Source organism: Heliangelus exortis, chromosome 1 (assembly GCF_036169615.1).
Source record: "Heliangelus exortis chromosome 1, bHelExo1.hap1, whole genome shotgun sequence".
Taxonomy (NCBI): Eukaryota; Metazoa; Chordata; class Aves; order Apodiformes; family Trochilidae; genus Heliangelus; species Heliangelus exortis.
In genome coordinates this window covers 95,919,069-95,944,046 of record NC_092422.1, presented here as the reverse complement: position 1 = coordinate 95,944,046, position 24,978 = coordinate 95,919,069, and the positions used below count along the sequence as shown (strand labels likewise).

Here is a 24,978-nt window from a genome sequence, read left to right as displayed (position 1 = left end):
AAACACTGTGAATATTTAATGATACTTAATGAATATACTCAATAGGTTGAAATAAGAACACACCGGTATTTCGTGTAAGGAGAAGATATTTGCATTTCCAAATTTTTAAGGAACTTTGATATTTGATTAGAAATTAATATTTACCAACTATATTCAATTTAAAGATTGCTCCTACATCTGACAGTGATTTTGGATGGTATAATTGTACAGCCACAAACAGAATAGGAACAAGATATCAGGAGTATACCCTTCGTCAAGCTGGTAAGTTGCAATGTTATTACTTTTTCTTTAAATATTTTCTCTGTTTTAATAAAAATTAAGTTCAGACACACTTTTCTCTCTTTATTTTGTTCCAATGGAATATTTGCAATCAATTGAAACTTTTTTCTTTTGCCCTTACTACATCCTACATATATAACAATGTATTTTCATTACTTCAGTGGAGACACCTTGTTTCTCAGCAGTAAAAATAAGGAAGAATTAGTAAAGTCTGTCTTCCTCTTTCTCCCTGATATTTTCTTGATAAACCAAGAATGACAGAAGACTGAAGTACTTCAGCAAGAAATTTTTACCCTCATTTGCACTTCTGGTTATTTAAAAGTAGAATTTGTCTCAGAGTGCTATATTCACTTTATTTAAGCTCTGAGATGTCCTACAACCAATTAATACAGAATTTATGAATATTTTTAGGTCCCTTTATTGCTATATAGGCAAATAGAAATTTATAGACTGCATGTTTATTCTTTGGCAGAAATAACTCTTAGCTGAGAGTAAATGAGATTCTTAGTATTTCTTTCAATTCTGTTTTTTGGTGGAATGAACTAACACTTTTTCAGTAAGCTTTGAGGTCTCCCTTATTGGAGGGACAGTTGGATTTGCATACTTAAATGATGCAAACTGTTCCAGCCTTAATGACACCTGTGAAGTTACAATACAGTTTACAGCACCGAAGTTACTACCATAGCGAAAGCTATAACTTTTGGTTAATTGAGGTAGTAATAGTAAACCTCTAAAATTTGAGGAAAAGCACAACTAATTCCATACCTACTATTTCGTCTCTAATTAAGAAATCTCAAGATTTGTGGGAAGTTATAATTGATCTGAACAGATAAACTGTATCTATTATATATATGTATTATATATATATATAAAACTTTTGCCATAGTTTAATTTAGGAAGTTGATTTATCTCTCTAAAAATTTCATGACTTGATTTTCTAAATATTTATGGCTTGCGTAGGATTTGCAGGGTTACATTAAATTTATATATAAAAAAAAAAGACTGCACACAATCCTCTGATTTTAGTCAGCTTCACCTATTTCTCTTCAGTTGCATACTTCCTCTTTAGAGTAATGCATGCATCTCTTGATTTGACAGCAGCACTGGTTCTGTCTGTCCTGATGGACAAGGGTCTACACTTGTCTCTGGAGTATTGTCTTCAAGATTTTTTACATATGAAGCTTCACTGGGAGGGAAAAGCAGGAAAAGAATAACATGAAAGCTGATACAGTAATTTCTCAATTTCTCTCAAAACCAGAGGATTTGCAACCAGAAAAGTTTTTTAAAACTGTAAACATAAGTTATAGGAAAAGGAAGGAAAGACCCTGCTTGCACCCCTCTGGTATCTTACCTCTCAGGAGAGAAAAATGTGAGAAAATAGAACCAATGAAACCAATGAAAACAGAGGAACACAGGTTGTGGTTATTGCTGTGCACTGCTTTTTTCGTAAAGATGGACATACATGTAAAAGCATCTCAGCATAGACCTGCTGATTTTTCTCTTAGATATTCAAAACAGTATCCCATCACAGTGCATGAGAAAAGAAGGCTGAAAGGAGACATTGCTCTCTACAGCTGCCTGAAAGAAGGTTGTAGAGAGGTGGCTGTTGGCCTCATCTCTCAAGTAACAAGCCAGGGAATGTTTAGATTAGATATTAGTGAAAATTTCATCACCGAGAAGGCTGTCAAGAACTGCAACAGTCTGTCCAGGGAAGTGGTTGAGTCATCATCCATGGAGACATTGCAATATGGGCAGATGTGATGCTTGGGGACGTGGTTTAGTGGTGGGCTTGGCAGTGCCAGGTTAATGGTTACACACAAAATGATTCTGTGCTACTTGTCATGGTTTAACCCCAGATGGCAACTAAGCAACTGGCAGACACACATTCTCTCTGCCCTAGCAGGATAGAAGAGAGAATCAGAAGGGTAAAAGTGAGAAAAGTTGTGGGTTGAGATCAAGATAATTTTCCAGGTAAAGCAAAAGGCACACACACACAAGACGAAGAATTCATTTACTGCTTCCCTTGGGCAGTCAGGTGTTCAGCCATCCACAGGACAGTGGGGCTCCATCATGTATAATGGTTACTTGCTAAGCCAAATACCATTACTCTTAAGGTCTGCCCCTTTTCTTCCTCCAGCTTTATAGGCTGACCAAGACAAGATGCAAGTAAGGAATGAGGCCTTTGGTCAGTTGGAATCAGCTGTCCTGGCTGTGCTTCTGCACAGCTTCTTGTGCACCTGCACACTAGTAAAACATGGGAAGTTGAAAAGTCCTTCTTTGCTCAGCAGCACCTAAAATCATCAGTTTATTATCAATATTTTTTGCATACCAAATCCCATACTAAATCCAAAACATAGTGCTGTTCTAGCTGCCAAGAAGAAAATTAACTCTATCCCAGCTCAAACCAGGGCAGTATTGCATGAGCATTTTAAGCTATGTATTTCTCTCCTGCTTTTATAAGTAGTTAAACACAAACAATTCTCATAACTAATTGAAAAAGAACACGAGAGTTTGATTATTCATTGTATTTCAGCAAATTCTCATGAGAGCTTCTTGAAATGCAAGTGAGAGCAAATAAGTCCATGCAAGCTATAATCCTGTTTTGGCTTTTTAATACAGCTATATCAGAGATGCTACTGATGCCAGTTGTTCAAACAGCTTGCTATTCTCTACTTTTGCCCATGCCACTTTGTTTAATTAAGTACATTTTAAGCATCCTGTACACACAAAGTTAGTGAAGATGGGGAATAATGACAGCAAAGGCAAATGAAGACATGGGAAAGACAATAATTGACATTTACAGAAATTACATCCTTAACCTGTTTTACAGAATCCAGTCATGCTCAAAATATGACAAGGGTGATCAATAAATGACAAGGGCTAAAGCCATCCAATTTAACAGTATACTAATCTGGATTTTAGGTGCTGGCACTTTGGTGCTAGTTAGTTGATGTTTTTCTTTTTTCTCCAAATACTTGTGTTTTCATACATGCAAAATAAAATCAAAGAGGTAGGATTTAATCAAAGAGGTAGGACTTAATTCTCCCTGGAGAATTAATGTAATAAAACCAGTAATCATTCTGTTCTGTTCCAAGACAGTGTTACTGCTGCCAAAATCCCATTTACCTCCACAAAAACATGGGCAGATCTAAAATGTAGTTCTCTTGCCATCCACATCTTTAGCAGAATATCAGCTAAGCGATTTCACTGAAAAACAAGCAGCATGTTTTCAATAAGCATGTGTGAAACTGTCAGCATGGCAACAGTGTTTTTCTTTGTCTACCTGTATCTTACTTTCATTTATTATTTGTGGATTTATTTGCTAGCTGTGGTCCTGTTTCTTAATTAATTCCTTATATTTCCAGAACTCCCAGTGATTTAGTAAAAGGCATCTCTTGCAGTTTTCCCCAAGCAAAACATCAAGGCAAGACTGAGCCTAACCTGTAGATTTAACATTGAAATTTTTCTCCATTCTAAGGATATACAGACATGAACTATTGCATGGAGATCTTTGATTTCAAAGATCAACTCCCGATCTCTCAAGCCCCATCTATTTCCCTGCCATGGTCCTGGAATTACTTAATGTATTTAAACACGTTATTTTCAGTCAACGTTTTTTCTACATAAACCATGACAGGAAGAACTGTAGAAGTGCACAAGGACCATACTGAAAAGAGATAAGAGACAAGAGCTAACTGAAGGATAACTGGAGCTAACTGGATGATAAATCTCTGACACCACTCCATGCTCTCACACCTTTACTTCCTTTTCTCCATTTACACTAGGGCTGCTAAACTCTCAGAAGGAAAAATGTTTTCTTCCATAAAACTATCAAATAAATTGCTTGGAAAAGAAAATTCCCAGTGATAAATGGTGAACATTTATTGAACACATTGGGTAATAGTAGTAAGAGACTTGAAAGAGCATAAGTGTATCAGTGAATATAAATATATACTTATAGTTCTGTGTGTACTTTTCTATCAGCTGCAATAATATTTCTGGAATAAAACCAACAGACCAATTATTTTAAGCCAATGTATCTCCAAGTTCACTAGCTAAATAAGTAGCTTTAGGCTCTGAGTACAAAATACATAAAGTACAATTTTATACTTCTTATTTGGGGATATTTTTTATTTTATTTTTAAGGACTTCTTTAACATCATACATGAATAAATCATGCACTGAACAGAGGAATAGATACTGTGAAAAGATGAAGTCGATTAAATGTCTTACTTTTTTTTTTTTATGACTTATTTTAATTTAAAAGCTGAAATTTGGTAAATTATCTCTTGATTTGACACAGTATAATGACAGCAGATAGTGGTGGAAGTGCCAAGAAAGTATATGAGAATCTGTGCTACAACTAAGTGATCATTAGACTACAGAAAAGAAATCCCATACTTTTTTCTGCTAGAATCCTGTAACTTATATCTGTAACAATATATGAAAGAGTAATCACTGCCCATAGCTAAACTCCTCTAAGATTAATTTGTTCATTTGTTTGGTTAGTTTTAAAGGAAAAAAAAAAAAAAAAAAAGCACTCACAAATCTATCCTGCCAGATGTAAACTTCAGAGTACACAACTTTGCAAATTATTCTTCACTACAAAACACTGAGCCAAAATTATTTAAATTTTAACACAAAATTTTAACTAAAATGCTGGAATGTTTAGCTATATTAGGACCTTTACCATGGGTTTTTTACTTGCATGATCAAAATCATACTCATTAGAGAACTATAGAATTAGATTCCATTCATTATGCCTGTAATGATATTCTTTAGGGAAAAAATTACGGATTTGCATAATCTGAAAGAGATAGTAAATATTTAATTATTTCTTAATGAACTTGCTAGTATTTGTTCCTAACTGTGACTAGGAATGTGTCTCCTGTTGTATCTTCTTCTGGTGATTCATTCTTTTCTTAAGAACTAATAATAGTTCAACTCCGAAAACTGCTAAATTACTGACATGTAGGTTGCTTGGACTGTGGAATGCATATTTAAAAGTGTGTCGTGGATGTTTTTAAAATTAGTTTTAAACATACAGCATTGTGCTAGTTGTGCAAAATATATTAGTGGTTTTTCACAGTAAATTCACTTGGAATCGTGTCTTCATCTGGCAGAATTTATACTTTAATCTGCAGTAGAGAACATAAAGTTCTTCCTGGAAGATATCTTTTTCCCAGTGCCATGCTTATTATAGTTGATCATAATTTGGACATGAACACACAAGGAAAGGATATCTGCCTAACATTTTGAAAGTCATGAAAAGAGAGGATATGTAAATAGCACATTTTTGTTTCCCTACCATTGACCAAGTAATTGTTTTGATCCCAACTGAAATAACAGTGAATTGCCTTGTAAAAACATGATAGAAAAACTAACATAAAAATAGCCTTAGTAAAAATAAATATTGCAGTGTCCACAGTAGATTTTAGCTTGCAATTAATTCCAAAGAACATTCATCTTCACTATTGTAGAGCTATATTAATCTCACCAAGCGATTGCTATCCACATTTCTCATATGATGCCATGTGGCTTTACTTATTCTGAGTTGTTTGCTGGCCTTTCAGGATAGTCATTTGAGCTAGGGAAAGAAAGCATCTATATACAGAATGGTACTTAAGGTATTGTAGCTATCAGGGGGAAAAAAAGTATTGCTGTCAGCTCTAATGAGGATCTAGAGGAGACAGGTCTCAGGCTGGCTCTAATCCTCATCCTTCTCTGCTGTGGGTATATGCTTACTTAGCAAGAAATTAATTTAAATAATTCTTCCTCCATGTGATCACAAAAAAAAAAAAAAAATTGGTTGTTGAAGTATATTTTATTTTTTTGTTTAAAAAAAAAGAAACAAACAACTTTATGGTCAGTTTTAAAGAAGACTCAAAAGCCAGGTCTTGGTTCTCCTGGCTGCATTGCATTCTGGTTAAATTTAACTGTCTGACCATGAATCTTGAATTCCTTTTTGAAGAACAGTAAAGCTTCACTAAGAAGGCTGAAACATTTCTGCAGCATCCCATATCCTGATGAAATGAATGCTTCCGGGCACAAGAAAGGATTTGAGAATTTGAATCCCTTGAGCTGGGATTTACATTCTATGCTAATTTTTATAGTCATGGAATCAAGGTGTTGTGTCTTGAAGTTAAATATATTAATATTGTTTGTCCATCTAAATAAATCTATGATGTTTTGAACCCAATGAGCACCAAGTATTGGAGGTTTAAGGAAACTGATATTTAGAAATGCTAACTGTAAGAATTCTCAGAGGTATGGCACTAGCATTAAGATGTTCGATTCTTACTACTGTTAGAAAATTTTTCTGGAAAAATCTGTGTTCCTGATTATTAAAAGGTTTATACAAATAAGTCCCTTGAGAGAAGCTTTGATAGGTGTCTGTTTTCTGAGAATTTGTGGTGAGAATTAATTTCTTTAAAATTTTATAGACATTTTTGTCTCATTTTCATTCATGCACCAGTACTGGATGAAGTTCAGATTGATTCTTTTTATTTCCAAATGTCTTGGAGCCCCTAAATAAAGACTATGTTTTATGTAAATGATTCAGTGCCTACTAGCCAAATGATAGGTTTTGCCTCAAATTTTGCACGTCCTTATAAAAATATTTTTCATGCCATGTTGACAAAAAGCAATGTCAAACCTCTAACCAGGCATGCAAATAATTGTCAGATATATCAGAAGAAAAAATTTTAATGGTGTTTCAGATCCTCAGTATTCTCTCCACAGAATTAAAATAATTCTTAATATTTTCAATATTTTTTTTTTTAATTATGACACTTTAAAATGTAGGACAATTAGAAAAGTTAATCTTTTGTCTTCATTGTGTTAGTTTGGTCATAAACCATGAAAGTACTGTGTGGGTTTTTTTAAAGGTGTACTAACCCCAAGGGTAATTTTTTACTTTTGTTTCACATCTATATTCTCAACACCTACTGACACATGCTTTATTTTCATAGTTCTTTTCTACTTTGAAAGATAGATGCCTGCTCTTGATTTCAGGGAAAATGTTTCTTTCAACCTATTCCACAAATTATTTCTTAAACTCAAAACCTCGGCTGTATTTCAGTTTCATAAAAACATAATCTTATAATCTCATTTAGAAGAATTCAGACTGAATGATCTATTGAGCCATAACTGTTCCTTTTGTTAAATTTGATTTAAAGTTTGTTTTACTCTTTTACATAATTATACAGTATACAAACTAAGCTCATAGAAAATAAATGTGGCTTTCTTACAGTTCTCTATGAGAAAGCTTGATTTGCTTATCTAATGTAAACCTTATATCATATTCAATAGTGCTTTTTTTCTCCCTTCAAGATGCTAAGGTGACTTTTTGGAGTCCATTATCAACTGTTTAGGTCTAGTCGCTGCTGATTATTAAATGGATGTTTGTACTTTTTTAGATGTGCCATCAAATCCTTATGGAGTACGAGTTCTAGAGTTGTCACAAACCACTGCCAAAGTTTCATTCAATAAGCCAGATTCCCATGGAGGTGTGCCCATTCATCATTACCAGGTAGATGTAAAAGAGGTATCCTCGGAAACCTGGAAAATAGTTCGCTCCCATGGAGTTCAAAGTAAGTAAACAAAAAACAAATGGAAACGTTTTAGCTGAAAAGAATGTCAAGGGAAAAGAATGAAAGTATATGTAAAGTGATTCTTTGTTTCTCCAGTGCAGTTATCTTATTTTAGTAGCTCCATCTTCACTTACTACTAACTCATTCCTCTTTACAAGTTAGAAATATTGCTGTAATCATGTAGCAGTCAACCATTACTTTTTAGTTTTAAAAAATCTGTTGAACAAAGTTACATTTATTTTGCATTTTTCACTGTCCAGTTTAGTAGATATGAAGATATTTTTGAAGTTATAAATTTCAAAGAGAATGGAAATAACAGAGGAGTTGGTTTGAGAATGTGCGTTACTCACACAGTTAAACTTAAAATTTTGAGTAAGTTATTATGTGATATTTAATCCTGGGCACCAATTACTGATTTTGAGCTACTTACTAACATTTTCACGTTCCTGTTAATGTTTTTGATATCTGTTTCAAAAGCATATCTATAAAGATTTGTCCAACAGACATTAAATGCCTTTTCACTTCTCTAAAGGCATTAAAACAGAATAAACCTCCCCAAACAAATAGAGTTCTTTAAATACATGCCAGGGTGGGAAGTTTATACAGAGTAATGTTAGCAAAATACCTTCAACAGACCTGTAATCCCTTGCATCCATATTTACCATTTGATATTTTTAACAGGTAGTACAAGTATAACTAGCCCAAAGAGTCTTCGGATTTATACAGCAGGAGAATGGTTTTGAAGGTATCAGAACAGTGGAAAGATAAAAAGTCTAGCAAATGATCTGATGTGTGTTATCTCTTTCCCTTTCACATCCCATGATCCACACACAAAAATTCTTCACTAATCACAGCATTTTCCAAATTGCAGAATTGTTTCAAAGAAACACATAATGAGTATGTAATTAATATATGCAAAGCATATAATACATAAACATATGATGACTTTTTATCTTTCGTTTTTCTTAATCAAACACAATAACTGTGTATAAACGTAATACTGTAAATCATAGTAGCATTCATTCTAGTCCAGTGTAGCTTATATACAGCTTGTATTTCTTACATATTAATGGATATTTGTGTACCCCTCCCCTTATTTTCATGTTACGTTTCAAACCAAGCTTGAGACTTTATTTCACAGTGCTGCTTCCTTAAATGATTTGGGAATAAATTTCTCTGATGAGAACTACAGTGTCCCAAATACTAATACCTGAAATGACTTGTCTGTGTAGTAGGGTGCAATGTACTTGAATGAGAACAAACCCAGTGACTGAAGAGTGCAATCACACAGTTAATTAATTTAAAAGTAAAATTAGAACAAAAAAGTTCCTCAGTGTTAACTTCATAGAACAGTGTGTTTACCTTACTCCTCATAAAACTTTCTTTCCTGTTATCTGTTTATGTGAAGTTTATGAGAAATTTAATCGATTACTTTAGGAAAGATGTAACTTGACAGACCCTTGTTACGCGAGTTTTCTGGAACTACCTTCTTCATTTCATACCAGTTTTGAAACATTCTTTGAACATTACATGTTTTTAAGTTGTTGTATGGGGGTAATTTTGGAGATTTCTGTATAATACGTATTGATCTTGATATTATTTTATTACAATATGTATTTGATTTTTGTGATAAATTACTCTAAAGCAGAGTAACGTAGAAAGTAGAAATAACTGGAGGCTTGACAAAGACAATACCACTGAGAAAGTAGACTGTGATTATTTAGGATCTCTGCTGACATCTCTACTAAAGTTAAACATACAGCTTCTTTGAGAAAAAGGCTTTATTGTTTCTTACATGCTGTTATTTCTCCACATCTTCCTTTTGTTCAATTTGCCTTACTTTTTCCAGTTTCTTCTACTTTCTAGGGTTTTCCAAGGGTTTTATTTTCATTCAATGATATATTTTCCTCTTCATTCTGTTGTCACCCAACTATAACACTGAGAGGTTTTGTTGACAAAGAAAACAAACAAACAACAACAAAAAAACAACTTAATAAAATAAATATTGGGAAGGTAACTTTACTGAGAGGACAGGGGGCAATATTAAAAATTAATTCTAGATTCATAATTAATTCATGCTGTTTTCTGAAAGCTCTATTTGTATACCACTGCATAGGAAGACTGAGACTCTAATCCTATATTTCTCTGAATTTGTCTCTGACCTACTTTAGAAATCAGAAACTACTTCAGAATTTCAAGTATTTGCTAAACAGGAGGTATCTTGTTTTTGTAAATCCTGTTGGTGCTACACTATGCAGTTTGACAGGGAAATCAAAGGGGACCTGGTTGCATTTATTGCAAGTTCTTGCAGATGTTTTATAACAATTTTGAACTTTGTATTTGTGAGGTGCTATAGAGCCAAATCAGATAAGATTCGCTACCAAAACACAAACTGAACAGCCCAGAACAGAAGAAAATGTCATAGATGTAGAAGTTGAAAAACAGTATTAATGTCCTTGTTTTCAATGTAATGCTAAATGTAATGGGAATCATTCTGATATATTCAGGTTTGCTTGTTTCCTGAGCATACAGAGGATTTCAGCAAGTTTTCTTAAATACCTCTTTAAGCTTCTCTCCATTTATATGATAGCCTACTTCCCTGTAGGATCACATTAAGCTACCCTCTTCTGAATCCATACTTTTTGTTCCTAAAAAGTGTTTAAAGAAGCTTTTCTTAGTATTAAGGCTTTTCTTTTTTTCTTTATAATTTTTTAAACATTTAAGATACTTTACAATTTTGAAGAATAGTAAAAAAATAACATTATTTTGAGACAGTATCTCATTATGCTTAACATAATTTCAGCTGAGTGAGGACCACGTTTAGACTACATGCAGTAAGTATTCTGTATTATGATTTGTAGCTGGGTCATCATTATTTCCAGACTTGGTCAATATTCATTGAGATAAATAAAATCACTTTTTCCATCTGTTCACATTTTAGTGACAGTTTTGTGGCTCTGATTTGGGTATAAATGCTGTTTACACAAAGACAATTGACTGCTTGAACATCTCAAGTAGTGATGCATAAATAATGCATGAGTCATGGTTTTGTTTTGCTTTTTTCCCAGCAGCCACTGATAAACTATGCTGAAATTTTATAGAATGTCTTCTTATCTGACTGATTTAGCTCAGGAGTTATAAAACATCACTGCAGCCCTTTCTTGCCACATCTTAGGTAATTCCAGACCATCTTTTAAATATAAGAATCAGAAAAACCTGCAGGCAGGAGAAAGTTGTGCCTGGAAGACTGTTAACTTTCTCATAGATAGATTATCAAGGCTAACCTGGTTCTTCTGGTTCTTCTCTAATAAGACCTGAAGGAACAGTGAAGTTGTCTCCTTATCGTCACAGAGAAAAGCCATAAGCTCATAAAATTAATGAAAAACATATTTTTATGTGAAACAAACATCATGGAAATGTAGAGAAGTTAGTTTATCAATAAGGAATTGATTACTTGTTTCTAGTTGTTTAAAAAATTGTTGAAAGGAATTGCTACTTAATCTAGTCATTAATATTTTTATGGCTATGACCCAGTAACATAAAATCTTGTAAAGGTAGAGTTATAATTGGCTGGTATTTGTATGAAAAATACAATAGATGCTTACCAAAGTTGTTAGACACTGTAATGTAATCAGTCATCCAGCAAATACAAATAATCAGAAAAAAATAATCATTATTAAATAGTTCTTTGCAAATCTATTAAAGCAGCCTCTAGCGTTCTTCACTGAGGAAGGGTACTACTTGTTTCTTCAAAGAATCCCTCAAAAGGTAGAATTTTTCTCAGACTGCACAGGTTTGAGCTGTTTTCAGATCCGGCTAAGGAGAAAATGACAGCCTTGGAGCTGTAGCCAAGAATATCTGTTTCTCTGTTCCCTCGTTTTTGTCTTTTATAATGAAGATTTCATTTGAAAGTCTTTGCTGATTGCAGCTATTGAAGGAGACCACAGGAAGTGAAGCAATCATCCTGATACACCAACTTCATACTATTTAGAAATTTAAAAGTCATAATCAACACTATCATAGTTCACAAAGAGATCAGTGAGCCAAAGGTTAAACAAATTTTTCTGCACTTGTTAGATGCTCCTCCAGATATGATTTTTTTTTTCTTTTTTTCTTTTTTTCTTTTTTTTTTTTTTTTTGTTGCAAACTAGATGAAAATCTCTAAAAATCGTCTTTACAATCAAGGTGCAGTGAGGCTCCTTGTGGGACAAAGTGACAAGTGAAGGTGGGTGGGCAGGGACAGTCAGGGCTGACAGTGCTCTCTGAGCCCAGATATTTGTGACCCTGTCTGTAATGCAAAGAATCCCACCAATCTTGAAGTAACAGAAGTGGGGATATTATTGATATTATTGGCAACCTTAATTCTCCAAGGAGAATTTGCATGCTTTCATCTGGTAAGTGCGGAGCAATATTTCCTATATTTTCACTGAAGAGCATTTGACATGCTTTCCTTGGAAGACACAGAGAAACCAGTGACAAGGTGCAAGATATTTGCACTGGAAAAATTTTCTGATGAGAGTCTTAAGTTACTTAATCATGTCTCATTAAATTATTTAAATAAAAGTAAATAGCAAAAATAGTCCCCCGAATGACTCTAGGGTGGGTATGCTTATTCTGTTTCAATTTGTGTACTGACATCTCAGAATCCTACCCCATAAAAATAATAAGAAAATATATGGACAAAACAAGCTTAATGAGGGGAATGTGTTTTGGGGACTGTTCACAGAAAATTAAACCAGTTTTTGCCAAGTGCATTTTTTATGTCAACTACTGAAAAGTATTTTGTAAGGAAATTATTTATGTTAGTAAACATTATTTTGCAGTAATTGTATCTAAACTACCACTCTCTGTATATTCAGAAGTAATCATTTATATTCCCAGTTAATTAAGCCATTACAACTTTTATTCCAAAATACTGCAATAATTATACATTACAGTGAAAAGAATTATGGAAATTCCTGGCAGAGTCATTCTTTCTGAATTATGAAATGTTTACTTTTTTTTCTGTCTGTACATTTTAGATGACTTAAGTGCTGATATTTTCTGTATATATATATTAATGTAAGTTATGTTAATAATTTCACTGGCAGTAGGGTTTTGTTTTTTTTTTTTTTTTTTCAAACGATGTGCAACTTGAAATATTTTACTTATTAAAGTTCATTTGTGTTAGTTGAATTGTTGAATTCTGACATTTATAGCCAGGTGCTTGAATCGGTATTTATTAAATAAATTGTTGTTTGGGGAAGACAGACAGATGGAACTGAGACAGTGTGGTTGTTTCTGCATATAAATAAACATTTTTCCTATTGTGTAGCAAATTATTTTTTTCCCTGTATTCCTCCCCTGTAGCAATTTCTGACTTCATTTTTTCAACACTTCTCTAATCTAACTCTGTGAGGATCAGCTAGAAAAAGAATTTTTATACTTTTTCTCTTACAGTTGAAACAAAACAATGTTGCCCATCCTGGGTAGACAGAGGTTTTGGGAGAAGTTCCTCAGATTGTGTGATGCGTCCAAAAATCTGAAACGTGTATGATTCTTAATATTATACTGACATTTCTTCTCATTCTTCTCACACATTCTACTGCTAGAGGTTCCTCACTGCCCTCTTGCTGTGTCTTTTTCTCCCATGCTTAAAAGAACATGAGTCACCACTGCAAAGAAAAACCTGTTTAAGCTTCATAAAAATGCTATTCATTTTTTCCTCTGAAGAAGATTTCCAAGGGACTCGCTTTTTCCCTGAGACTGGTAAAATATTGCCTAGAAGGTGCAGCAAAATAATACTAAATCAAAACACTCCATTTATTAACCTGCACTGTACACATTTAATCGGTGTAGTAATAGAGGTTCAGATTAAAGGGAAGAAATAGAAAAAAAAAGCATACTAAAATTTGTAGTGCTTCTTTGACAGAAGTTTGCACTGTTGCCACTCGCAAATATGTATGAGTGGAGATAGTATTTCAACAATTATATGTCTCAGCTACTTTGGTTCAAAATAAATGTATATCCTACTTTATTGAGATCTGACATCCTCAAGGGATTGAGTTTGGAACTATAAGAATATTGTTCTATACAATAGAACAAGCTCTCCAATGAGAACAATGTATTGATGTGATATTTCTGTTAATTAACCTCATATAAGACCTATTTTGGGATTAATGTAGTGTAACTGTACTATTAGTTCCACTACCCTTACTTGCTTTGGTGATGGTTTATGTAATATATCATAGTCCTTAGAAGATTTCTGAAGTAGATTTCCTTTGATGAAAAGATAATTTAATATGCCAGACACTTCCTCTCTCATTCTGCTGTAATAAGGTAATTTAAACCTACCTCTGGTCTGGAAAAACAGCTGGAGATTTTTGTTTTTACTGAGTCAGATTTATATTACAATATATTTCACAGCAAATCTTGTGTCAGATGTTGTTTTCCTATAGTTCAACTTGACAGTAGATAAAATTCAGAAAAAATAAATCATACTTTTCTATCTACAATTCTTACGCTTGTTATTTAAAATAGTATGTAATTCTGCATTTATGTCTATCAATATGTATATCTCATAAGGTTTTTTCTGTGTTGTGTTCATCCTTTTATATTTTAGATTTACTTGAAAATTAAAAGTAACTGTAGAGTGAAAAATAAGGACTATTTTTAATGCTGCTTATACTATAGGGTACTTACCACAGAACAGGTTAAACTAAATTTTCCTATTCAGTAAGGTCTGATACTTTTTAGCTGATGTCCTACTTCTGAGCTTGGAAAGTAATCATGGCTGAAAGGAAAGTCTACAAGTACTGCTTGATTTAGGTTTAAAATTTCATCTTACCGTTACTGAACGTTACATATCACAATGCTTCACTTCTTCAAATTGTGTTCTTATTCTCATTATGGCACTTTATTTTTTTATGACATGGTTATGTTTTATAGTTTAATATTTTGAAATCTCATTGAAATGATAAAGCTAAAATTTGCTGGAAGACATACAGGTCTACTGTTTTGTTTACAAGACAGCAGTTATCATGTTTTAATGGAAAAGTCATGCAAAGTGCTCACAATAGAGCGTGAAATGTAAAACTTACTGTTTTTCCAAAATTCATTATATCCCTTTAGCTCCACATGTAATAGGACCAGTTTCTATTTCTAAAATAATAGAAATTCTAATATATCTGGACTCAATAGAATAAAAAAGTGCACTGATAAAAATAGTTATTCTTTCATTAAATATGTAACTTGAAAAGCAAGCCTCAAGGAACTACTAAAATACTCCTCTATAATGAAAAAGAATAGGCTCCTTAGAGACGGAGGAAGAGACCACTGCCTCTTTCTCAAGACATTGCAATTTATATCCTCTTGCAAGATATTACAGCCCCTGCTTTTTTGGGCAAGACAAATTCTGTTGTGCTTCAAGTAAAGTCCATTCAATTTATGTCCATTCCCCAGTATTAGTCTGACCTGTGGCTCATCACAGGGCTGGAAAACAGCAAGCAGACAATTGCTGTAGAGACAGTAAAAGAAAACTTTGTTGTAAAGTCAGTGTACTTGTCCAAGAATTCTGTGTGGGTCATAGTTTCCTAGTGCATTTTCAGCATTCATATTTGTAATATAAAGTGCCATGGTAATATATAAGACTGCATTTCCTTAAAGGATCCTGGAATCTAAGATCTCTTTCCTGAATTTTGTTTCTAGTTTTGTTGCTGTACATTACAGCAACAATATTCTTGGTGCTGCCCAATACTCTTTTTTGTAAGCTTCTCCCTCGCTTTCTGCTTCTGGTGGCATCACCATGTAGAATCCTATTTCTGGATTCAGGCTGTGTGAAAAAATTCAGTCTTTCACTGTGCCAGGGATTCAGTCTTCATTTCTGAAAGTAAATCTTAAGTTCAAACCCGTCTGCTTCTCAAGCGATGCTGGGTTTTTTTTAATAATTAAAATGCATTTCCATATACTTCTTAAATATGTAAAAACATGCCTAATTCACTTTCAGGTCCTTAGTAGGTAGCTCAAAACACTTCCTCTGATCATCATAGCAATCTGTCATTTTAGGTCTTGAATCTGCTGTGAAGCTGGCAGAGCACATCACCAGTAATTCAACAGTAAAGTGCATGTGTCTGCGTTTGGGAGTGCAGACCAAGGATGGTTAATACTGATCTGCAAGAGGGAAAAGTGGCAAGTTATGAACTGGATCAAGGGGGCTTAGATGTGTGCCACGTGGCCGTTGCCAGCTAGAAGAAAGGAAACTTGCACAGTTTTTTGTCAGGTTCATGTCTCCTGTATTCACAATCTGAATGTAAAGTATCAATCCCCATCAAGGTGCATAACTGCTGCCTATGGCTTCTGTAACACTGACATAAAATTCCTTCAAAAGCATAAATTGCTCAGTTACAACAATGACTTTATACAGATAAAAAAGAAAAAAGGACTGTTAGCTCTCAGAAAGAAAGTATGGAACCAACGGACTAGAAAAAATAGGTTAGTAAGTTGCAAGTGAAGGAAATTATTAAATTGCCTGACTTTTTTTATTTATTTATTTTTGTATATTGATGCATTAAATTTTGTTCCCATGTTTTTTTCTTTCCTTTCCTTTAGCAATGGTTGTTCTCAGCAATTTGGAACCAAATACAACATATGAAATCAAAGTAGCTGCTGTAAATGGAAAAGGGCAAGGAGAGTATAGCAAAATTGAGATCTTTCAGACCTTACCTGTCCGTGAGTAATACTTGTGCTATTAAATGAAAATGTAAATGCTTATTAGAATATGTAATCTCAACATCAGCTAATGATTTAATGTATGATTCGCTGTGAATCTTCTATATTTATACACTGTTTCCAGGTGTATAACATCAGGATTGATGCTGTTTCTCAGAAATCATTATTTGTTTCTCTTATTCCCTCCTTAAAATTGTATGAATGCTCTTAAATTGGAAAATGTATCCCATTTTCTGTAATTCTGAGGTTTAGACAAATCTTCACTTTATATTCAAGTACACAAACTGTGAAAGATATTAGATTAAGGACTTTACCTCATTTACATCAAGGTATTATAGGCATCTGTGAGATGAATTCTTCCTTTCTGGAGACAGCTCTTTAGCAAACTATGCTACCACAAGTTTTGTAATTATCAGGCCTCAAATGGGAATCTTAAGCTATAGAAAAATTATGAGACTAAATTGTTTTAGCTTAACTATCACAGAATTATCAGAGTTGGAAGGCACCTCGAGGTCTAGCCCAACTCTCCCACTCGAGCAGGATCACCCAGAGCACATTACACAGGACTGCATCCAGGTGGTTTTGAATATCTCCAGAGATGGGGATTCCACAGCCTCCCTGGACAGCCTGTTCCACTGCCTTGTCACCCTCATAGCCCATGAGCTGTGACCAGCAAAATGGCTTAAGCTAGTGATTAACTCTCCAGTTGTACATTTCAGATTTAATTTTTATCCTTTCATTATAGCAAAAATTGTTGTTGCTTTTGAAAATCTTATTCATTAAATTTATTCTTACTACAGACTATTTTAAAAGTATGTAATTTTAACTTGGCACATTTACTGAGGGGTATTACAATTCAGATCTTGTACATGGGACTAAAGATCATGGTTAACGTTAAGGATGCTAACCTATAAGATGGTGTTAACTCGAACTTCAATGTGAATAGCAGCTTGGTGGCCTTGCTGAATTGATAGCTAAATAGTTTTTGAAGTAAATTACATTTGAAAGTGTTAAAAGTCAGAAGGTCTCAAAGTAATAAATACATGCTTCTTTGTTACTTCATGTAATTTTGGTTACCTTGTGTGAGATAACTAAGCTACATTAGAACATTAAGAAAAATATTTAACATGCTTATTAAGGATGTTCTGCAGTGCTTTGAAGGATTATGTTGATTTTAAAGATTTTGAATAATAATATTGTTGAAAAGTTCTCAGTTCTAGTTTAAGACTCATCTTATTGTATACTTATTATTATTATCTTCTGTTTGTTCCCTTGTTTAGGGGAGCCAAGTCCCCCTTCAATTCATGGACAACCAGGAAGTGGCAAGAGTTTTAAACTTAGCATAACGAAACAAGATGATGGAGGTGCCCCTATTTTGGAATATATTGTCAAATACAGAAGTGTAAGTATTTAAATTAATCAAAATAGGTGTATTTAACTTAGTAATACCTGCTTTTATGGAGAGAAGACTGTTGATCTGATTTGAAGTGCAACAAAGTTTTTTGCATAGTACCAAAAGAAAAGAAAATATAGTATGTTTACTTCTGTAAATAAGTTGTATTAGCACCCTACTGTAAGGGGTTGTATGTTGTAGAAGCACCCTATTCTTCCTAAAGGAATAACTGAAAGTTATTCTAACAGAAGACTATATTCTCTCTTTTGTTAAATGGTGAATGAAGAATATTTGTGTTCAGTTCTCAAAAGTGCAGTAAGTAGATATTAAAGTTAAATAGTTAGAGGTTGTCTCAACAGTTGTCTTAGCCTGTTAAAACTGCATCTGTATGGATAGATGCTATATTTCAGTGCTACGTAATAATTTTAAATGAGATTAATTACCTGACTATGTTTCATATTTTCTATTTTACTAGATTCCAAGGTTCAGTATTATTAGGATTCAGTCCTAACCATTGACAAATTGTTCGGAACTTTCATGAGTTCCAATGTATATATCAATTCTTCAACAGCCATTGTGCAGTTTATTTGCTTTCTGTCAGCTGGAAGCTGATCTGGGGTTCTCTCATCAAGTTTAGACAACAGCCTTTTCTTCTACATGTAATTGCTTTTACTAAAAAAAATAAATTGTTATGGTTTTTTAATTATTAAAATACCTAAAGTATCTTTCCTTTCCTGATACACTATGCTTATAAATGATGGGGTTAAAGATGTAACTACAGAGCTGTCAAAAACACTGAATTTAATTCAAAAGTGTGCATTTTGTAATAACTTCTTTGTGTTCTTTCAGGAAAATTGTGCTACTTTTATCTGGCCAGACCCAATAAAGAGACACTTTACCAGAGCATAATAGGAGATTTCCATGTCTGTTTTGAAAGTCTAAAAGATATGAGGAATGTAACAGCTGATATTTAAACATGTTAAACAGATGGTAGCGAGGTCTGTATTTGACAAAAATAAGCAAGAGCTGAGAAATTAAATGCAGAACCTCATTTAGTTTTCCCAGAAACAAAATGCAAGTTCCTCTTTTTGTAATAATATTCACCACGTTTACTGATGTTTCCTGTAATGTATCTGTTTTTGTAACTTTCTCATGGTAGTTCCAAGATTATCCAAGTTCTGAACCTGGCATGTAAAATTATTTTCTTAAACTAAGTATAACCAAAAAAGATTGGTAGTTCCTATTTTTTGTGAGAAAAATTTGATAGAGCTTTTTTGAGTAGCTTGAGGGAATAACTGGCACTTATTCTGATATCATTGATCATTACATCTTAATTGACCTTCTTAAATTACTTTCAATACAGTGAGTGGGGCTGGCATAAAAGAAAACTAATTGTAAATAAGAGAGAGGGTAGTAAATATGCAATGACACAATGCGATTTTGTGGGATTGAGCTTCCTATTTAGATTACAATGCCTCTAAGTATTTATAATTAAGAAGATAAGAAAACAAACTGCGTGGATGGGATATATGCATTTAATATACAGAATTTAATATACAGAATTTGTTTCTGTGATTTCAGTAAACTGAATGATTTTGAAACTATCCTGAGTATTTTTGAAGCCTAGTGTTTTGACTAAGGTACAATACTGTAATCTAAAAGATCACTTTTCATATCTACTGTTGAAAGATAAATGGGCAGTTGAAGCAGTAACTTGAAACTGAGTAGGTTACTGACAAAGATAGCTTTTAGTTGGACCTCAAATACTTATCTCCTTAAGTTTCCAATTGAAAAAGCAATTTGACTAAATTAAAGGCCTTCATACAGCTAAAAAGCACTATAATTTTTTGTGTTTACATCAGAATGAATGGATGCTATTTAAAGTTCTTAATTATCTGTTGGCTGCTTCACTTCTATCTTCCCAATGGTTGTGTTTAATCAGCTTTCCTGTAATTCTTGCCAGCCTCATTACCAGCACCTGGACCAATGTATTTGCTTGGGTGTTTAAAGAGCATATTAGGTAACAAACTATGTATCAGGGGCTTTTTTTTCTGTATTCCATAAGAGCTTATATCTCATATTTAAATTTTACACAGATTTTTTTTGTTTTAAACTGGAAGAACAGCATTTAAGGACAGCATTTAAGATGTTATAGCAATATTATTAACTGGTTTAGGGCATTGTTAAGTTTTATTTTTCTGGAAATCCCATTTCATTCTGTCAAGTACTGCTTTTCTAACATCAGTTTATTCATATTATTGGCAAGGCTTTCTAACTGATCAGATAAGAGGATTCCAGTTTTTTCTGTATTCCAGAGAAGTAGATACTATGCAATTTTTATGAGTATCAGCCTCAAACTGATTCATGCTGTTGGACAAAGAAAGTCAAGACATTCTTAAAAAGCTTCACTGATGCAATCTGAAGCTGATGGCATACATTGAATTCAAAGTTGCCTTAGCAAAGAATAGAAGAAGAGAGGTAAAAGCAAAGGAAAACTGTTCCCCAGAAGCCAGCCAGGAAGAGCATAGATGGGGATTCCCTAGAAAAGCATCCAGTCCAGTGAGAGAGGTGAGAGCCCAACCACATTTCTGCTAGTGACTGTGTTACTTTAACAGTGACCAACTCAAGCTTCCCTTTAATTATTCCTGCTTGTGGTGCTATTAAAGTTGGTTTGGGCAAACCTCCTAAGGTGCTGGTGTCACACAATGGATGTTAAGCTTGTAAATGTAAATTACTGGGGGAATATGTACTGAATTTGTAACTGGCTGTTATCTGCTGTGTTACTTACCAAGCACTATAGTAATAAACTAAAGGATAAAAGGGAATGTTGAAGAGATTGTACAGACTAAGGGGAAGGTGAGGAGATAAGGAGGGCCAGGTGGAAGGAGCACTTGGGATGCAGGGGAGAGGCTGCCACAGCAACTCAGGGAAGGTGGGTGACAAGGCTTTGGGCTGCCAGAGAAAGGCAGGCTACAGAGCACCATTTTGAAGAGATTATACAGGTTAAGCTTAGCACCAGAAAGAGCATGCAAACAGTGTGTGATCACTATGCAGGAATATTCATGAATCATATAGTCACAAGCACAAGTTTGTGTTTACCACTCAAGTGCATTTTGACCACAATGGATAATCTATAGCTGTACATCTTCCAATTGTGAATTTGGACTTGGTGCATAAAGTTGTCTACTGTTCCCTGAAAAGCTGTGGCACTCTATTATCTTGCAGAGATTTGTTCTAAGCCTTCATTTCTGATTTTGGTACTATATCGTGAACTACTTGGTAATGCTTAAAAAAACAAGAATTGAAATAGGCTTCTTAGCTACTAGAAAAGGGCATTCTGTTTTCACACATTTGGATCACAGAATGCCAATAGTAAGCTAGAAAAAAGGAGTAGCAAATTGTTTTGGTTTTGTCCCTGGCAGCCAAAGTTTCTGTAAAAATCTGCTTCCATGAGTATTTCTTTCTATTTTTCCTTGCCAGCTTTCAAGATAGCGTGGCATCTTCTGTCTTTTCTTTATAACAGGGACCACTATAATAACAAGTTTGTTTGAGCCTTCAACTCAATAGGTTAAGGAGGATAGAGAAAAAGGGAAAGACTTGAAGGGACTTAATCACATTTCTCACTTTTTATGAGTGCCCAGAAAACGTGATCTTGGGTACAATATAAAATGACCAGTAAAGAGATTTTTCTTTTGTTGTTTTTAGTTTTTTGTTTTTTCTACACAGTACATATTTTGGTGCCTGAATAGTGGGTTGTCTTTGCTTCCTCTGTTGTCAGATGTTCTCTCAGCTTCCAGAAGTAGCCATGTCATCTTATTCAGCATTATATGAAATAAAATGAAAAGCAATAAAGGAACAGTTTAATCTCTGAGGCTGCAGATCTGATTGCAGTTTCTGATAATGTGCTGTTGTTAGTGGATATTAATGATACAACTGCTAATAGTGAATGATTACTGAAGACATTTTTATTAAAGCACCCCTCAAATTAGACTGTAGTTTATGATTTAAACGTTTGTTTAATTTGTTTTAGAAAACTGTGCATATATAATGTTCTATAAAATTTAAGCAGTTTTAATAATATAACAGCCTAAAAAGTTATGAAGTGTTCTTTGCAATTCTGTTTTCTGCTCCTTAAGCTACCAATTAGAGGGTCTTAGTATAAACACAGAGATTTGCTAGATTAAACTGACAAAGTATTGTACTACACTGATAGTTAAATAAATCTGGACACATTACTGAGCCTTACTTTGTAAAAAGTCTTGAAAATGCATTTGGAATAACAGCTGTGGTGAAGAACATTGTAGGTTTTTGGTTGGTTGTTGGATTTTGGTTTTTGTGTTTTAAGTTGCCAAAAGCAGACTATTCTGGAAGATTTAATGTGTTTATCTTTAAAAGAAGAAAACTTGCTTTCCAGGTATTTTCTTTATTCCTTTTATTTTAGCAGAGCTATACAAAAGCGTATTTTGTAAAAGTAGTTTGGTATAATGATAATACAAGTGGATTCACTCAGTGGAATTTAAATATGCTTGGATGCAGCTAGTGACATGTCCAGTGATTGCAACAGAGATAATCCATAAGGATATGGGAAAATATCCTTGAGAGAAAATACCAGTATCACTGTATGAATAAACTATTTTAACTCCAGTGTATTTATTTCCATGATTTGTAATATGACTACTATTCTGATGGTTTTCATTGGTCTGCTGCTGCACCAAGTGGGCACATTCACCTTCCTGAAAATGTGTTTTACTGTAATTTTAATCATTTCCAGGACTATCATGCATGCAGATGCAAAAGAGTTTTAAAATAGGTGCAGTCAGCATGAAAAAGCCATCACACTCAGCACTGAGAGAGAATAAGTAATTCCAACAGTGCACATGATGGAGCTTGGTCTGTCAGTCTGTTTTCTGGAGAATGGGGACCAAAAAAACAAAACCAAAGCAAAACCAAAACAAACAAAACCAAAACCAAACCCAAAACAGGCATAAGAAGCATGATTGGATCCTGAATTGTCTAATTCAGATGTTATTTTCTTTGACACTTGAATCAGTGAAGAACGATGATTAAGCAAAGAGCCTAAATATAAGCTGCTGAGAAGCATGGTAGTCTGCAGCAAAACCTTATAATTCCCTGTGTTTAACAGGTTATTTTTCCCAGAAAGTTTGTATCTACTGACTGACTTTATGTTGCTCTATGGGCTATATGCCCAGGATTTGGCTCTCAGACATAATTTTTTCCACTTGATTGTACCTCAGTGTTTAGTAAGAATAGGGCTGCATGGACTCTCGCTGACTGTTACTGATACTCCTTTGACCATGATGGCTTTTGGCTTTGATAGTACATATTGGTTTATTTTTTGCCTATTTGTTATTTTGTAATTATAAATAATAATGAAATGTATTGTGCACTAAAAGGAGCAATTGCAAAAGTAAGCACTCCAAAGCTGTGAAACGCCAGAACTAAGATTGCAACTGGAGTCCTCATTTATTCTCTTTGTGTAGATGTCTTAGACAACTATCTGAATTATGAAAACCTTTTCTTTCTCTAGAACACCACCATAATAATTTACATGTATCTTCTCACCAGTATAGGCACAGACTGCATAATCTATCAGTGGTGTTTATATTATTGCATACAACATGGTTTGCAAAATGTTATTTTAGTACTACCTGTTGCTATAGTTAGTGTACATTTTCATTATATAACTAATATATGATAAAAGCACAGCTTGCATTCATGAAAAATTCAAGTTTGGGTTTAATGGCAAGCTTCTTTTAAAGAGTATTGATCAAAATGTAATTGAAACATTGATATAAAATAAACCTTTTGAAGGATTTATTCTTAGCAGCACTTGTAAATAATTATCCTGCTGTTCCCCAAGATAAACATCAGTATTTGAGCACAGTATAAATTGAAGTGGAAAGATCAAAGGGGATTGCCTGAAAAAACCCTGTATCCCCACTGAAACACGATTAGGAGTGGTTAAAATTACAAAAAACCCAAGTACTTGGATCTCCAGAATTAGATTATTTAAATGTTCATTACATCAGTAAATGAAACTTGGTATTTTTTGTGCATCATGTAGACACATAGTTTAGACAAATAATATAAGAAATTCTGAGAATTTAAACTATTTGCATCTTTACAGAAAGATAAGGAAGACCAGTGGCTAGAGAAAAAAGTGCAGGGTAGTAGAGACCACATCATCTTAGAGCATCTTCAATGGACCATGGGTTATGAAGTACAAATTACAGCTGCCAACAGACTGGGTTATTCTGAACCAACACTGTATGAATTCAGCATGCCACCAAAGCCCAACATTATTACAGGTAAGGTAATAGATTGCTTTCTCTATATGAATTATTTGCTACTTGAAGTACGCTAATATGTGTAGTGAACATAAGGTAACTGAAGTATTTAGCTAACAAATCCCAGGATTTCATACTCTATTAGTGGCAAAGACTCGATTCAAAACCCAAATGGGACCATTTCTTACTTTTCTCACAGTGATAAAGTCATTTGTAAGTGCAGAAGAAACATTGACTCCTCAACCCACATGATAGTTAGCAAGAAAGAGTATTTTAGATAACATCTGCTGTGCATTTTACAGTTGCCTTGTAGTTCATCATAGTTGTCTGTTGAAAGTAACAGAGCTGTTAGAGGTGTTAGCATGCTTTATTTCAGTTCCCTTCCTGTGCTTCAAGATATACATGTAATAAAGGCATTTATTTTAGTGTCTGATGAGCTTAAGACTTTGCATAATCTTAGATGCCAATCTACTAATCCACTCAAACATAGTGAGCATACAACCTATTAGGCCTATTTACAAGCTTTTGAAATCTATAGAAATGTTAATATTTTTAAGTGTGTAAACATGAAGGTTTGGATTTTTTTTTAAGGAAACCTGCATAGTGGTTAAGTATGACTGTTTTTCAATAATTATCAAGTTTTCATGCTTCCCAGTGTAAAGTTACACTTTGTTGAAACAATGAAAAATTATTTGGTTCA

General features: G+C 33.8%; 1 protein-coding gene across 1 annotated transcript in view; it reads left to right on the top strand.

Moving 5' to 3' along the window:
- The window catches only part of NCAM2 (neural cell adhesion molecule 2), a 245,780-nt gene that overhangs the window by 184,878 nt on the left and 35,924 nt on the right, over window positions 1-24,978 (top strand). Inside the window, exons 11-15 of the mRNA XM_071755255.1 lie at window positions 165-261; window positions 7,698-7,871; window positions 16,458-16,577; window positions 17,858-17,979; window positions 24,119-24,299. Of these exons, the coding sequence (XP_071611356.1) occupies window positions 165-261; window positions 7,698-7,871; window positions 16,458-16,577; window positions 17,858-17,979; window positions 24,119-24,299 (694 nt within the window). The remainder of the gene's footprint in view (window positions 1-164; window positions 262-7,697; window positions 7,872-16,457; window positions 16,578-17,857; window positions 17,980-24,118; window positions 24,300-24,978) is intronic.